Here is a 17,752-nt window from a genome sequence, read left to right as displayed (position 1 = left end):
GAAAAATGTGTGGACAGAGCTTTTAAGAGCAATACATGCACGACAACCCAAGGATCTCACAGAATTAGCCTTCTGATGAAAAAAAAATGAAAACCCTCCACATAAGCGGTAGCAGACTTCACTGGGTTCAGCAAACCTTTGCACGCTTTACTTCATTCTTTAATGCCTGTATGCAGGGTGTCCAATCTTTTGCTGTAATCCAATTTCTTTGTAAAACAGTCAAGAAAAAAATTTGTTTTCTGATTGCGAAAAATTCACAAATAATATATTAATGCATAAACATCATAAAGAATAGATTGCTTGCAGATAAGAGATGTGATTCTAGTTTCTGCTTCTACTGTGATTCACATAATGACCTAAAAAGTAGAAAAGATTTTTAGTCACACAAGACTAATTGCTTACACACTTCTGCATTATCCTTAAACAGAACAATGAATCCTTCCCAGCCTTCTGATTGCTGTTGTTGAACCAATGTTCTGACCTCTACGTGATGAGTGTTTTCCCATGGACATTAAATTAGCAGCACACCATTATCCATTTTGTTGCAAGTAGCATAAAACATGATTATTCAAGCTGCTCTTTATTTAGTCATGACTTTGTCACATGGTCACACTTCTGCAAAGTCAAATATAAGTTGTTCTGATGGCATTTCAAGGGACGGACCTCCATGGTTTCAATCTGTTAAAAAGGAGTTTTACACTCTGTGCTCACTTCATCTTTGTCCATTTAAATCTGAAGCATTCCTCACTCATTTCCCCTCCCTTTTCTTCTGAACTCCATCTATCCTTTTCTTGCTAGCTTTAAGAGCTCCGTACTTTCAACCTTATCATTCTCAAATTCAATTAGCTTCAATTCTGGGTTCAATTTTCTGCCAGAGCCTTGGTAATATCTTACAGATTTTATCTTCAGTACCTCCAGCTCTCTCATCAAGCAAGGTAAAATAACTTTAATTGAAACCGTTTTTGATTGAAGTGACATTTCCACCCTTTAGTGACAAGGCTGAAGCCTCAACCGCGGCCACACATCACTCCACAGAGAAAACCAATTAGCTCATTTAACGAGTCAGCTTATGTTTTTGTTCTGTGTGTTGACTGGTTCTGTCAAATTAATTAACTGTGTTCACATGTGCATTATTAATTTCCAATTTAAAGCACTGTATTCATTAATATTTTTGTCATTAACATGTGCGTCAAGAAAATAAACAAAATGGATGTCATATATCATGTTTAACAGCCTAATTGGTGATTGCAAGAAAGCAAAGGTCATTCACTATGAGTAACTTTTAAAACGTTTAAGAACTACTGAAAGAAAATCTGAATATCTGAGGGAATGGCTAAATCTCAGAGGACTAAACTGTCTACGACATGCAAATCTGTCAGCCATCAGAGATTTTAACAGGTCTTTTACATCATACCATTTACAATTTGCTTTAGGAGACTTTCCTCTGTAAACGTTGCCAATCGTTCATTCACTTATTCATTCATTATAAAGACACTTATCCCAAAATCCTATTATTATCTTTGGCCTTTTCCCATGCACACAGACTCCCCCCTGATTCTTTTAATCTTATGATAATATACAATGTAGAAGGTGGGACCTTTAAAGGCTTTGCAGTTTCATGTTGAACCTTTTCTTAAAGTGTTACACAATTTTTAGGCACAGTTTTGTCAACAGCCAACCCTCTGTCTAACTTCACATCTGAGAGGTTCTAATATACCCATACATGCTCTTATACACTATACTGAAATACTCTCATATATTATTCCAAAATCTCCTCTTATACCCTCCTCTGTCAGGCTCTAATATACCCAGTTATGTTGCTGAACTGTTGCAAATTAACCCAGTTTGTCAAATGCTCATCCAGTTGTTTTTTTTTTTTCTTCTATATGTGCCATTTACATTTCCACCCTTTGATATGTGTTGATGTCATATACAAAACGAGCAAATATTTTTTCATGAAATGGCTAAAATGTCTGTTTCAACACTTGACATGTTCCTTTGTTCTATTGGGAATAAAAAATGGATTTATGATATTAGCAAATCATATTATGTTTTTAATTTACATTTTGCAAAGCAGCCAACTCTTTTGGAATAATGATTGCGGTTTAGAAAACAGGACTTTCAACAAGACTTCCAAAAAGGAGCACTAAACATTCACAGCTCATCCAGAACGCTGCTGCTAGAGTTTTAACCAGGACTAAGTGATCTTAACACATCACACCAGTTTTAAAATCTTTAACTGGCTTTCAGTCAGTCCCAGGATAGATTTTAAAACCCTACTGATTGTCTACAAATCCCAAGAATGGTTTAGGCCCAGAATACATCTGTGATATGTTCAGAGAATATAAACCTAGCAGAGCTCTGAGGACTAATGTCAACAAGTCCAGACCAGAGTCCAGACTAAACATGGAGAAGCAGCATTTATCTGTTATGCTACAAAAAAGTGGAAAAAATTTCCAGTGGACGTTAAACTTTCATTAGAGGTAGACCCTTTTAAATCCAGGTTAAAAACATTTATTTATTATTTATTTATCTTATTATTATTTATTTATCTTATGTTACTATGCATGAAATATGCACTGCATTTTTTTTACTTATCTAGACTGTTGATTACTTGTAATCATTTTATTATTTTATGTACTATTTAATGCTACTTCAGCAGCCCACTGGGATGATTTAAATGTTTTATGTGAAATACTTTTGTCTCATAAATTAAATGTGCTATACAAATGAACTTGCCTTGCCTTACTACAGAGCAACACATAAGTTTGATGGTACACAGTCTTCATGTCTGGGAACCATTTTCTGAGACTACAATATATTGATGAGGTTTTCTGAACCCTAAAAATGTTTTAGCAACATAAAAAGTATATATTTTTTATAATAAAACCATCATTGCCACTGGTTTTCAAAGAATCCCCTTCATTTTAACTCAAACTGCAAATGCTGTGGTTATGAAGGGCTTTTAAAGGATGCACCTAAATTCATCATCATCTTCAGACAATTATTTCTGCCCAGCAGCACGTAGCGATCCAATAAACAGCAGCAGCATTTTTGGCATGATACAGGCATTTTAATGTGCTGTGGCCATCTGTAATAAGAGCAATATATTTTTGAAGTGACGCCAAGGAATTCAGAGCCAAGTTAGTTAGCAACATCTGTAATCTCACTTTGAATCCAATATAGAGAATCTGGATGCCAAAATCACTATTATAAATGCATTGAATTTGACATGAATGTCCACCAATAAAACACAGCAACATGCATCTTACATTCACAAGTATGTGAAAATGCATTCCTTGACAGAATGTAAATAAGCTAGTGGCTTGATGCTGTGTAACAAGGCTCTCTCTCTGTGAGTCTACTAAACAATCCCTCTGGGTCCCTGAAGCTGGATTCTGTTAAGATGGGACTGTGATGTCTGTGGGGGCGGCAGTTGAGAAGTCTGGCCTGTGCTGATTGGTTCATTCCCCAGTGAAGGGAGGTGACATGACAGAGTGCTCAATTAGCCATCTGGTCGCCCACGGCAACAGTCACAAAGCGGTCTCCGACAGGCAGTGGACAGTGGGGTAAAATCAGAGGAGCTTGCTCGTACACACACACACACACACACATACATAACACTTGTTGAATTAAAACCACCATGTCTGGGGTAAATCCTTATTTATCCGAAGCTGCTTGTGACCTCTTGACCCACAAGCGTCTGTCTTGTGTACAGTTATCAGCGTTGGTAAAAAACATAAGCGACAGACAAAAAAAAACAGCAGTCTTACAATGTTACAAACAAAAGAGCGAAACAGAGACTCTGACTTAAAGTGTGTTAGTGTTCATCTTTTTATCATCCTCACAGAAGGTCTGATGAATACATTTTTAATGCACAGTGAGATTTAAAGCATCACGGATGTCACTGCAGGGTGGCGACAATTAAACTTGCTCGCCTCTAAAACCATAAAGTGTCATTTGGAAAGACTCATGTCAACACTAAGAGGCACTGACAAAATAGAACTGAAGAGCTACCAGAACACACCGTTCACTTATGTGTTTACATTCTCTTTACCATCAGCTTTTATGCAAATGTTTGCTGTGACACAGCTGAAAGGGCTGCAAGATATATTAGTTGTTCAGTTTACACCAGTAGGGTTAAAGCCACTGCTTCATAGAAACTTTATGAGCTGAGACTTTGATAAATAGTTACTTAAGGAGCATTGTTTTCAGGAAACTGGTGTTGCTTTTGTGTCAGTACCATCCATTTTCAACCAATGAAGTCGGCCTAATTTGAATTAGCTTTTGAACTGTAAAACCGATGAAGAATGAATAGTAGCTTTTTGTCCTATCAGTAAGTCTTTACAGTGACAAACCCACAGAGAATTACCAGCCAACTCTGCAGCCGAACCTTTCATTATTTATTGTTGTATTAATTATTCATGGATACGCATTTACAATTATTGCTTTGTTTCTGGTCCATAACTTTGCTGTTTTGGCTCCAATCAGTCGATCACAAGTGAGATTTGTTCTACACTTAGTCACCTGGTCAAGTTAAAAAATACATAATATGAGCAAAACTCAACCCTGGATAACTGTGGAGGATGAGTCATTTTTTTTTGTATTTCATGTAAGTTTAAATTCAATGATAAAACATATCTTCCAAAAACTACTTCATATCATAGTGTGTCCTTAAAAGGTAAAGGTAGCCACCAGTGGCAGGCTTCTCAGTTTTAGTTGTCATGACGAAAATGCCTATTAATTTTAGTCAAGTTTTAGTCATTTGTAATTTTGTCTAGTTTTAGTCGCCGAAAACTCAAAAAGGTTTTAGTCTAGTTTTAGTCAAATACAAAAAGTATTAGTTTTTAACTAATTGAAAATTTAAATTAATTTAGGTCAATAATACATATTAAAAAGTGGAATCAAGGTTGACAGGTTATAACAAGTATTGTAATTTATAAAACAAGTTAATCTTAATGCCTTTGCATAATAACCAGATCCTTTAGCAGACTGATAGCTTTAGCCAAGACTTTCCCATCAACAGGGATGCAATGCTGCCGTGCTATACTTAATTACTGTTGGGCAGAAACCTTTTATTTCTATATTTCAGCTTTTTTCATGAGTTGATGCTCTACTTCATCATACAAAAATGTCACACGAGAAAATAACTGATCTATAAGTTCAACATAAAGCAACACATTGTGAGCTTGTTTGGTTATTTTCATCAATAATTACAAAATTAAAAGGAATGCTTTTAGACTTAGAAGGTTTCCCAGCCAACAGCAAATACTGTAATAAATTACTTCTAAAAAGCAAAGAGCAACAACATCCTTATTTTGGTAACTGTGGCTTTATTTCTGAGAATTTTCTGAAGTGCAATAATCCACCCTGAACATACACATGCCCCAAATATGAGCAATGGATGAGGAACACATGCTCAACTTGACCTGGTCTGCCAGTGAAATCATGATGGATTACAGTTAAAACATGTCCATATATCGTTACCACCAAACCCCTTTGTCGACGCTGCCGTCATGATTCATCTATGTGTTATGGGATGTGTCTAACTGCTGTGTGTGTGGTTCAGCCAGCTCAGAGCGTGTGTGAGCGTGAGTGAACGTGCACGTGGAGGGAAACGCGCATCGGGAGTGAAGGCAGCGGAGAAGTGGTGTAAAAAGTATGAATGAGGTCTTGTAATAAAGCCGTTTCTCAGCGCAACCGCTGCCTTCCTTTCCTTGTGGTTCACCCCGTTAACAAGTGTAGAGAGGAGCGTAGGGAGTTAACCGAATGCTACTTCAGCCCTAGAGAAGGATCTCCCCCGTATCTTCCGATCACGGTCAGAAGAGGAAAACGGGAAAGGTTAACATATGAATGAATGAACTGCTTGTCTGTGTGCGCTGCACGTCTGGTGGTGGGCGTGGCCATGGCCTGGCAGCATTTCCTGTTGTGATTGCACTTACAACAGGAAGAAATGTCTGCATTTTTAATGTCGGACAATCAGCCCTTGCACATTTTCGTCTCGTCAACAAAATCTCACAAACATCTTGTCATGTTTTCGTGATCAGGAAGCCATGACGATAACGAGTCACCACCTCATTATCGTCATGAAAAAAAGGTTCGTCAACGAAATAAATTCGTCATCGTTGACGAAAACAACACTGGTAGCCACTTTACATTTATCATCAATCTGTCATCCATGTTGGATTTTTTAAAGACATACATGTCATACTGCGAGCGTTGTCATTGTCATAAAACATTATAAACTAAACTGCTTATAAAAATAAGTGATTAAATGTAAAACAAATATGTTTTGTTATGAAAATTATCCCTTTATAAGAGTGACTGGAAAAAGAAACTACAGGTAAATTTAGTATTAAATGGCATCTAAAACAGAGTAGGGAACTGAACCTGGCAAGGAGGCCAAGCAGCAGGTGGAATTGGGTTGCTAATGCTGCACACCTGCAACATTTATAAACCAATTACCAACTTGTCTCTTTGGTCCAACAGGGACTATTGGCAAGCACACGCATGGGGACACGGCTAAAGTCAGGAGCCTCTTTTGTGTGTTAATAAACTATGTTAGTGTCACCAATTTAAGGCACAGACAGGCTTTTTATTCACTGAAAATAAGTCATGTAATACCCTCAACACCTTAGAGTTTTCCCTTTCAACAAAAGGACTTTCAAAATCATTACAGATATTCCAGGGTTGCAAATTTGCTCGTTATTTAACAAAAAGCACAGATTCAAAAACCTCAATTCACCTGCAAATCTGAGGATTGCTTTGCAAATCTACAGACCAGTCAACATGCTTTCATGCTGTAATTTATAAATCTGAGTATGTTCATTATGTAGGTTCATGCTCTAATCACATCTGCTTCACAACTCTGATCTCAGTACTATCAACACTGGCTTCTAATTCATTTTAGAGGATTTATGGAGAAAATTTGCCACTTTGTGTCCACTTACAGACTTATTAGTAAATTAGCTTTCAGAAAAGGGACATCAACATGCTTATTTTTAACAGTTAATTGTATTTATATGGTGTACGTGCCCTTTGGAATGCAGCATATGGGAATACAGTCCACATAAAGAAAATAAATAAATATAAGAACCTAAAAATATACAAGACACCACCTCAGTGGAAAACTTTCTACTATAAGAGATGGAGCCCATCATTGGCGCTGCCCTCAGGGGTTCCTAAAATGTGAAGACACATGGCCTTGGAGAGCTGCAGTTGCCTTTTTTTTTAATAGAATCTGGGATGGTAATATGGAAATGAACATGCTCCAGAAGTATCCCAGGGTGCTCTCAAGCGAGCAGGTGTGGGTGGGAGAACGAGGCCCGCCGAGGCCCACGTGCATGCACTCACATTTACGCAGAGAGAAGGAGCTAATGAAGTGGCCATGTTCTGCTATGAGTGGAAGTCCTAACATCGGAGGTACAAATGAGCCGCTGTGGAGGGAATGGGCTGCGGAGTGGTTCCAGGATAAGCAGGTTGACAGCTCCCTTTTCATACACTATATTCAGGGGAAATAGTGAGTTTTCCTATTTTTATTTTTTACAAACTGGGAGTGTGATTCACACTGCGAAGACAGGCGGCGGAGAAGCTTTCTGCACGCTAGTCCAATTTAGAGTTTAGTTGAGAAGTGACAATTCTCCACGGTATCTGATTGTTTATTGGGTGGTTCATTCTGTTTTCTCAGGGGGTCATGAAATAGAGAAAAAGACCATGTTTGTCATAATTTTCTTTCGAGATTGACTCTGGTTTACTGCACAATGTGGTTGTTGAATGGAGGCCTGAAGTGCACTCTAGCTGTGAAGACACATTTTACAAGATAACTGAATGGAGGAAAAACTATGCACAAAGCCACACAGAGTGGCGTCCTACAGCAAACAAGTCAAATATCTATATCTGCCCTTATGTTACCCAGTATGTGTGCACTTGTTATCCTGCTGAAAAATTCAGCTATAACCCAAGGCTGAATTCTTTTAAACTCCAAAACAACTCTGAACTCCGTTTTGTCCTCGATATTGGCTGCTGTGCTCCTCCTTTTATTCTTGCCTCTATCTTCCCTCTGTCAACACCAAGCCATACGGCAGGGATGGTGTCATATGGGTATTGAATTGTTCCCTGATCCTGCCAGACGTAACGCAGCACACAACTGAAAAAGTTCAATTTCTGTTTAATCAAAATGTTCACAAGTCTGTCTGCAAACTCAGGGGGCCACATGCACAAGAACAATGCAGACACCACTTTCCACAGCTTTGTGTGATGTGACAATGTGCCCAACAGTGGGAAAAAGTCAGCAGGGGGAATCTGGACAGTATTTTGTAGGAAGGCCTCAATTTTCTCACAGCACTACTTCTTCTTTCTGCAGTACAAATCAACAGATGCACAGTCCATTTTTAGCCTTTTAAATTCTCTGCACGATATGTGCACACTGTCACCAGTCCTAGGAAGAAACAAATCAGATCAAATGTCTGTAGATTCGTCTTCAGTCACTGATGAGCTCATTTCATGTAGTTATTTACAATGTGTTTGTCATCTCTCAAACCTCTTTCTTCTAGGAGCTGTAATTCAGAAATGTTTATTTTTCTTTACTGAAAACTGTCTGTTCAGAGTAAAAAACGGACAGTAAAATAACTTCCCAAAGCTATATTACTTCCACTCTAACAATTCTTCAAATTAATATTCTGATTTAATGTTCAAACACTTTTTATGCAAATAAATCCAGTTCAGTTTATCTTATCAAACACGCCAGCCTGACCGGCCGATGGCGGTGTGTTTGGAGGATCGGATACACACAGAGCACAGGAGAAATGACATGCTGTCATGGACGTAACGTTCTTGCTAGTTAATGCGAATGGCCAAATAAACAAGGGGCCGCAGCGTTTCTGATGGTTAATTTGGGGGAAATCATTCAGTCACTAACACAGTCAGATCATGTACAAGGTGTCCTGCAGCCTAAACTAGTTATAACAAAACTATGCTAAATGTCAAACAAGAGAAAATTAACAGCCTTTGCATAACCTTTTTTTTTACCAACTTTTGATGATTTATTAGAACCAGATTAGTATTTTAGATCCAATGCGGCTTGTCGGTTATTAAAAAAGCTGTTTCTGTCAGATGAATCATAGTTTACACTTATGCTCTGATGTCTAACTAATATGCAAAACAGAATAACTTTGAAATCTCCAGATAAGAAACCTTTATCAGTAAATGTAGACCACTGTCTAACGTCATCAGTCCACATATCCATGCCACTGTACATGTCGGCAGATACGAGGCAATTAGGACTCATCAACTCAGTAATGGCAGTTCCACTGGAGTAGTCTACTTCTTTTCAAATGGACTGAAATTGTATTGCTGCAGTAAGAAAGACTCATTTTAAGAGTCTCACCATCCCGTTTTATGAAATAAGGACAAAAAAATTATGGACAATGCAAGAGGAGAGGCAAATTACATGAGTTTGCATATCATGGTTCCCATTTTCTGGAAAATGTTGTTCAGAAATATGAAGTTACTATAATCTTCACCTTACACAGCTTCCCATTATTTCCATACAGATGGAATGAATTTCTTAAAAATGCAATAATCACTTTGACTGCCAGGCTTGTGGCTTGTTCACCTCTTTGCTAATTCATTTATCCAACTTCCTGGAAAAGAGAGCTATTTCTCTAATCAAAATCCACCCTAAACTGACATTTTTTAACATATAGATGTTACAGATTGTACTCCTATTAAGGATTACAGGGATTTCCATAGGAATAAATTGACTTGCAGGCAAGATGTTAAGGCCTTTGCACAGAAAACTTGCACACTGTATTCCAATTAGCTTAACTAATCCGTCCAATGCTCCCAGTATGAATATTCATTGGTTCTCAAAAGTTATAAACAAACAGTCAAACAGGTTATGCAACATTTTCTTTAAGGCTTCAGCTTATATTATACAAAACAAAGGAAATGAATAGCTACCGTGTAGCTTGCTAAAACAAAAATCTCTGTCTACACCCATCCTTTGTATTGTGATCAGTTTGACTGCCGACCATTTCCAATTCAAAGTGAATCTGCCACAACCTGTCTTCACAGCATTCTTTACTTCTGCACGTCATGAAGACTTTATTGTGCTGAGAACCAAATAAATCAGTTAATCAGCTGCAATTTCCTGCTGGTAATGAATATAAATCATGAGGCTGAATGCGGTTTCTGGGGAATAATGAGCTTCTATAGCAGAATATAAACAGAAGATGGTGGTTTAGTATTGCTAGTGTCACACACAAATATGCTTTGCTATTACTGAAGAAAAAAAAAAAAAAATCCATCCTTACGGGTGGTATCTGACCCTGAGTTAACATCACTTTCAGAAGTAGCTGTTTTGTGGACACTCATTTAGTCCCAACTTGCAAAGTGCCGGACTGACTGTTGTCCCTGAGGCAACATCTCCCTGCAGCACAAGGGTACTGTCAATCTGTCAAGTAGCAGTTGGGCTCCATGACCCAGGTCACGATTGCCAGCAATAGTACGTCAGCTTGGTTGGACATCAGTCTCCACAGTTGAAGTCTGTTTGAGTCCACATTTGTCTGTTTGTTAACGATGAAGCCCTAAAACTCCCAGCCACATAATGAGCTCATAGACTGTCTGCATGCGACACATTTCAGACAGACCCTGCCATCCACATGAATATCTGTGCGTTTTTCTGCCTTCCTGTATATGTGTCTTATAGCACACACCTCAAGTAATTGCCATCACCATGGTGACCAGGTGACCCACGCCACCAATTAGCGAGTCCCTAACAGGCTCGATGCTAGCAAGTGTACACAGATGCAGTGCATACATTATGTAAAATACAATCCCAGAGAAAGTCTCCCCTCTTCCCAGCCCCAGCCAGCGGCCTCTCCCTCCCTCTCCTTTTATCTGATACATTCTTTTCGTCAGTCCCCGTGTGGAAGCGCAAAAACAAAACACACCCATCATGAAGGAACCGAACGACGTGGCACATCTGTGCCGAGCCTGCGATGCCAGGGAACACGAAGTGGGTAATACAAAGGAGAGTATGGGGAAAAGTCGCAGACACAGAGACGTAGGAACAGAACTTTTAACTTAAAAGTTGCAGCTTTCAAATTTGTGGGTTTTTCTGGCTTCATTTCCTATTCATGACAAAAGAAAAAAAATAAATAAATAAATCCCACTGTGCTTTTAGGAATGTGGCAGCACTGGAGTGAGTATGATTTTAAAACAAGATTGGCTTGTTAACGAATAAAGACATCCGGCCAAATCCATGTGGTTGTAACTTGTGCATGAAGTTTAAAGGCCATTTCACACATTTAAAAGATCACATGGACTTTCATCATCTATGTCTGGCCTGGACAAAAGAATACAGAAGTTGTTCTATTTTACAGCTTTTTATAGTCCCATGTTTTACCTGGGTTTAACACCGATTCTGGAAAACGGCTGTTTTGACAAGGAATCTCATTTCCTCCAGTAATGAATGGACAAAGAGAGAGAGAGAAAAAAAAAAAAAACACAAACAATATATGCACACACAACAGTGTTTGAGGATAACTGGCCCACAAGATGAAATGCTTACCAGATAGTTTGTTCTGGTGCAGGAACTCCATCTGCAGTTTCTGTCCAGCGCGCTGAGCCAAAAGGTAAGGGGTGGAGTAGGTCGGATCCCCAGTGGCACACATAACATCTGCCCCACTGAACACCAGTGCCATGGTCTGCAGCACGTCAGGCAACACCACAGCTGCACAAAGTGCCTGTACACACACACACACACAAAAATATACATATATTCATATGTACCACTTTGGTGTTCATTTTATCAACAATCCCAACCTAGTTAACAGAAAGTCCACTTTATTATCATTTCTTTATATACGAGTCAAAATCTTGAGACTGATTTTTACAGGCAATAAATCAAACCAAATTGTACCTTAATACTTCCTGCTGTGATGGCAAATATAAGACTGACTTATTGATGTAGCAGCTCATTGGATTTCTAAGTAGCTCTCCATGTCTGGGTTTATATCTTTAAAATTTTCAGATCCCAAACAATGTAGCAGTGAAAATCCCTGGGAATGCAACCATGGTCTCACTTCCCTGTGTAGGGGGAGCAGCTCTGAGTTGCTGCGTGCTTGTGTGTACGCGCATTTGCCAGGTTGATAAAGGACAAAGTTTATAAACTGCCATCAGAAAACCGTAAAAAGTTAGGAATTGAGTTCCTCTTGCTAATCTCAAAAGAGAAAAATATGATCAAAGTTTAATACTCCCTGTGGGAATCATTAAAGGTCTAATCCCTGTGAAAAAAAGCAATGTAGCAAATAAGAACAGTACAAATGGGGCATATTTAACATAATAAAGGCAATTTCATTGAGGAGAAACGTGGGAATAATGAAGTGAGAAACAATGTGAGCAAAAGAAAAGCAGCAGAATATACCGAGTGTGAAATCCCACCAAGGTTGCAAAGTTTATAGTATAAACAGAGAAACATGACAAGAGGTACTAAAAATAGCATCAATGAATCACAAGAATTTAAAGAGGTAAAAATGCTGATCAAAGAGCATGTGCTTTGTATGTAATATGAAATATAGTGTTTATCCAGTGCTGTGCTAAAGTCTTGAGGCATTCGTCATTTCTTGGTATATTGCCAGGAAAACATAATTCTTGTCAAATTGTCTGTTATGTTTAGACACAACAGTGCTTCACTCATTGTATAAAACACCTTTATTACACTTGAATGATTCACAGGTCAGTTTTAAATGGTTTAATAAACAAACAAGAAATCATTTCTCCTACAATGGTCTTTAGAGGGGCTGAAAATGAAGGAAAAAAAAGTCAATGTGCAAAAAAAAACCTTGAAAGAGATTCAGACTCTTTTAAAGACTTTTTAAAGACTTAAAAAAAAAGTCTTATCGTGAAGACATAAAGGGTGGCTCAAGGCCTTTGCAAGGCACTTTACATAATTCATACAAAAACACAGGTTTGTGTGCCTTTGCCTTGAACAGTGAATGATACACAAATTGTCCAGTACTTATTATTAAAAACATCGCTAGAACGGTTAAAAAGTCTTTCATATTGTGCGTCTGTATCAGCATGCTAATTAGCCATTGTGGTAACTACCCTAGAGTTGAAGGTGAGCTGTGAGCTTGGCAATCGGATCAAGAGAGAAGTAAAGGTTGGGGCTCTCAGGTAACATGCACTCGTAATGTCCCCCTAGTGCCCACTTTACTGTGTCAAACCAGGCAGAATTAGCTCATGTCTATTAGTCTGTTTTATTGCCGTTTCCTCTCATTTTTAAATGTCAGACTCCTGAGCATTAAAGCGTGTTCACCTCTTTCACCATCACAGTGGTAAAACTGTAAATAAGCATTGCGTCGGCTCTTTAACAAAACGCGTTGTGTTCTGCTTGCTATAATGAAAAACCTTTGCTATTTACAGCAGTTTACAATGCAGATTTTAAAATACCTCAAGTCAAACTTAACGCTTTTAAAACTTTATACATACACAAAATCAAAATATAAAATTAGTGCAATGCTCCTTTAAAGGTGCAGCGTGCAACAAAATCAAAGGTTAATTCCAGAAATTTTTTCTAAAACTGTTTCTATGGGGTATCCATTCACTTTATTAAAATAAATTGTTCTTTTACAATGAGCCATTTATAATTCTGCTTGCCGCGATTCCACGTACACAGCAGCTGTTAGGCATCTCAAATATATAGCAGACTTCATGAACTCCTTAAGAGAAAATTAGGTCAAAAAGCTACCACAAAGGGCAATATCTATCCATGCAACCATACTGTTGTTAAGGTGATTTACTTTTCCAAACAGTGATCCAGCAAACATCAGCAGATAGAGGGACCAAAGGAATACAGTCTGAACAAGGCAGATATTTTCTTCTCTGTCTGTCTCTTTCCATCTGTCCAGTCAATTGATGTGACATTGTGCTCGATGACCCGTGACAAAGTACATCAACAGAGGAGTCGAGTGGCAAATAGCGGAGTTTCAACGAACAACTTCTCCTTTCATCGGCCTCAGGCCGAGTCAGTAGGCTGCATCGATCTGCCACAAACAAGCAATATCCGTCTGAAAGAGAGGCACGGTGAGGCTGTGCATATAGACACACACAAACAAAGTACTTGTCAATAAAACCTACCCACTCACGCACCGGGCCTGCTCCACGATGGAGATGTTTGAGTATGTGTGTTTCCAAGCACAAAGATTCATTTATCTCCATCACTGCGCACGCTTTCTGCAAAGACTGATTCATCTTCATCGATAGGAAACAACAGCGAAATTAATTCCATCTTCATTTCTTTCACGCACATAGAAGACGGGGTCAGATTATAGCAAAACAGTCCCATGCAGCCTGGCCTTATTCTGTATCAGCTCTGGAAAAGACCTTCCGTGTCATAGCAATTACTGTAGCCACGAGAGGCTCTGTGTGTGTGTGTAATGATATAAGAAGCTCCTTTGACACACTGTGTAGGTCATGTGGTCTGCGGAGACTCTGTGGAGGTCAATGGGAAGTGAGCTCCTAATCGGAAACGTGGGACTAAGAAACAGATGAAGATTGTGAAATAACATGAAAGCAAAAAGGTTGCAGAACAAAAAAGGTTAAAAAACAATTAAGGCTATGTAATCACACATTACCACAATTACCTCTAAAATCCCATTTTTTTTTTTACTTAAAATGACACTTTAAACAAATTTAAGAAGCCCCAAAACACCCTATTAAATGCCATAGCCGATTTTAACATAGCATGAATGTCAAAGAGGAAATAGTCATTGTTATTGTCTTTGTTCTGCTAAGGACTCCCACAGTAACTGGTGTTATATAGCGTTTATTATTTTATATTTATACATATAAACATATTGAACATCTCCAGTGAGATCAGACTCAGTGTTCTTGTATTGGAAACTTTTTTGTCTGTTTTATTTATTTATTTATTTTTTTATTTTAAAAAGATTCATATTGAGTGAGTATGACTGTTTTGAGGTGCATTCCTTATATAAGCGCACATACACACTCATATATTGAGTCATGCTGTGTGTATTTACCTTTGTGACACACTGATCCTCATCAAATCTGTAGAGCACTTCTATAAAAGCAGGCTAGACTGTTAGAAAGCAAATGCAACCACCCACTTCCACTGGCTCTCTACCTTTTTTCCGTCAGTATATTTCCCTCATGACACTTACACACATACACTTCTACTCTGGATTGACCCTTTAGAAAGCCACACTCTCTCTCTGTCGGTCACACTTCCTCTCCTAGCGCCGCCTGGCAAGAAACTCCCACTGGAACAGCACATTCGCACATCTCAATTGGAGCAGCGCACATGTTCACACACACATGTACATACTCCCACAGACGCACAGCCGTGCACAACCTGCAATAAAACCAACCCAAGCGTTTCTGTTGTGGATACTAATCCATTTTTCCACTTAGCTTGCTGGTATATCTGTTTCTTACTTTCTTGCCATATTCCCCTCTTTCCCTCCACATCTCCACTCCTCTCTTTTCTATGCAGGAAAACAATGTGAAGGGCTGATCTGCGTAAATGCTGAGGCAGGTGGAAACTTCTTCATTGCTTTGTGTTGTTAAGACCCTACTTTTAAAAGAAGCCTAAAAAGCAGGCCCCCTTTGTGCAGCAGCAATAAAGGCTAAGCTGTAAGGCCACATCGCTGGCATGCTTACACTTCAGATCGATGAGACTTCGCCTTGACGTCTTTAGGCTTAAAGTGCAGATTAACTGATGGTCAGAAGGTCAAGAAAACATGGAATTTTTTTTCAGGTTTGGCAGATTTAGCTAGTAGAGTACACCGTGTGCCATTTTCACAGAAGACACCACTGCAGGTAGCTTCAACTTGCTCAGAGAGATTCTGTTCTTGGCTCCATCATAAGTGAATTTTGATTTGCTTCTGTAACTAGACAAAGACAAAAACACAGAAAAAGGTATAAAAGTCTAATATGTTTTCAGTGTTGTTTGTTTAAATTTTAGTGAAGATTGAGCAGACGGATGATGACATTGTCTCTTCACTCAGCCACAAACTACATGTATAAAATAGCACAGATGGTGATGCAACAACAGAAGAGGGGAAAGGCTGTACATTGGCAGCCTTCTTTTTTGTGTTATCTGAAAAGTAAATGAAAGTATTATACAGAGTTAGTGGACCATGGAGTTGCAGCCAAACAGAAGTTGTCGAAGTTATGTGAGGTACAACGGCTTAGTGTATAAACACTAACACTGAGACAGAAGGTGGATTATAAGACAGTCGAGGCAGAGATAGTAAAAGAAAGAAAAACACTGCTTCATCATTGTTGAGAACAGCAGGGGAGCTAACAGTAAGTTAGCTTTGCTGTAAAAAAAAAAACAAGCAAGCAAACAAAAAACACAGTTTAGTTAAGCATCTACTAGATCTATACTAGATGCATCTAGTAGATGCTGCATGTGTAAGTATGAGTATAGGTGGAGCAGCTTCAGGTGTGTGCATAAAGATTTCTTTACACTGGTTAAAAAAAAAAAAAAAAAAAGCTAATATCCACTACCTCCTGAGTGCAAAACTAAAGTGTTTAAATGGCTTTTAGACTTGTGACAATTGAGGTGGGATTATAAAATGGCCTCCATCTCAGCTCAGCATCAGTGACAACACAATACCTGTAGACGTGTGTTACAGAAACACATGTCTACAAACTGTAACGTCTAACATGGAGGCTCTGAAACTGACAGCAACACCTCTAATTAAAAAAAAAAAAAAAAAAAAATTGTTTTATTGATTTATGTCTTGAAATACTTTAGGCTGTAACACCTCATAAAGGGATGTCTCTTAAGGTATTTACCAGTGAAAATAGATTATTTACATCCAGAGACATTAGATTATTATTCTAACCGCATTATCTTTGTATTTCATGGAGCTACTGTAAACCTAATGATAAAATCTTGTCTTAAACATCTGTCAGCTACTATTGCTTTACTATTAAGTCACTGAAGATGAAACCTTTCTGTGCATAATAAACTCTTGAAATAAAACACAAATCTGCTGGAATATGTAAAACTTAGTGGTTTTAGTCCTGTAAAAACGCAAGTCAACATTTGAGTTAGTTTAATAACCCGTCTAACCACAGCTAATATAGTGGATATGTTGATGTATAACAACAATTGGCCAAGACAGTCAATGCGGTCTCTGTGTACAAGTCTGTGTACATGTTGAGCTCTACTAGCCAATGTACCAGTACAGTTAAATTAATGGATACCTGTAATTGTAAAAGTAATAATTAACACTTCACGATATGTTTACTGTCTTTTCTGCAAGATCATCAATCTGCTACCCAAGGTGCTAATCTGTGTTCTTGTAAAATATATCATTCAGAAATACTTCCCATAATACCAGGGGATATGACAGTTCAGTCAGTTTTTGATACCAAAAAAAAAGTGAGACAAAATGAATTACATATCATTCATTAAACGTATTAACAGAATCCAGAACTTAGACAAGCAGATAAGATCCAGAAAAATGCACGTAAGCCAAGTATGTACCCGATTGAGCTGCTGAAGGTTATGAAAGCCTTGCAGGACCTTCCGGTATTTTCTCTCCCTGTACTTCCTGCAGATGAACGTGGCACGCTGCTCAGCGGAAGCCCCACTATGGAGCTCCTCCTCCGAGGGAAGATTCGCAGCCCAGAAACTGTTCGCGTTTCTGTTCCCCACCTCCAGGAAGAGCTGCAACATGTACAACGTATGCAGTTAGGTGAGAAATGTTTG

At 38.5% G+C, this 17,752-nt stretch overlaps 1 protein-coding gene across 3 annotated transcripts in view; it reads right to left on the bottom strand.

Annotated features, from left to right (window-relative positions):
- The window catches only part of arap2 (ArfGAP with RhoGAP domain, ankyrin repeat and PH domain 2), a 134,675-nt gene that overhangs the window by 51,096 nt on the left and 65,827 nt on the right, over nt 1–17,752 (bottom strand). For all 3 annotated transcript variants that reach the window (XM_041986600.1, XM_041986599.1, XM_041986598.1), the window contains exons 13-14: nt 17,528–17,710; nt 11,573–11,747 (exon numbers count right to left, since the gene is read on the bottom strand). In XM_041986600.1, the coding sequence (XP_041842534.1) occupies nt 11,573–11,747; nt 17,528–17,710 (358 nt within the window). The remainder of the gene's footprint in view (nt 1–11,572; nt 11,748–17,527; nt 17,711–17,752) is intronic.

The sequence above is a fragment of the Melanotaenia boesemani genome, chromosome 5 (genome assembly GCF_017639745.1).
Source record: "Melanotaenia boesemani isolate fMelBoe1 chromosome 5, fMelBoe1.pri, whole genome shotgun sequence".
In the NCBI taxonomy this organism is placed as follows: Eukaryota; Metazoa; Chordata; class Actinopteri; order Atheriniformes; family Melanotaeniidae; genus Melanotaenia; species Melanotaenia boesemani.
Note: the sequence above shows the minus strand (reverse complement) of the source record. Positions and strands in the feature narration are given on the sequence as shown.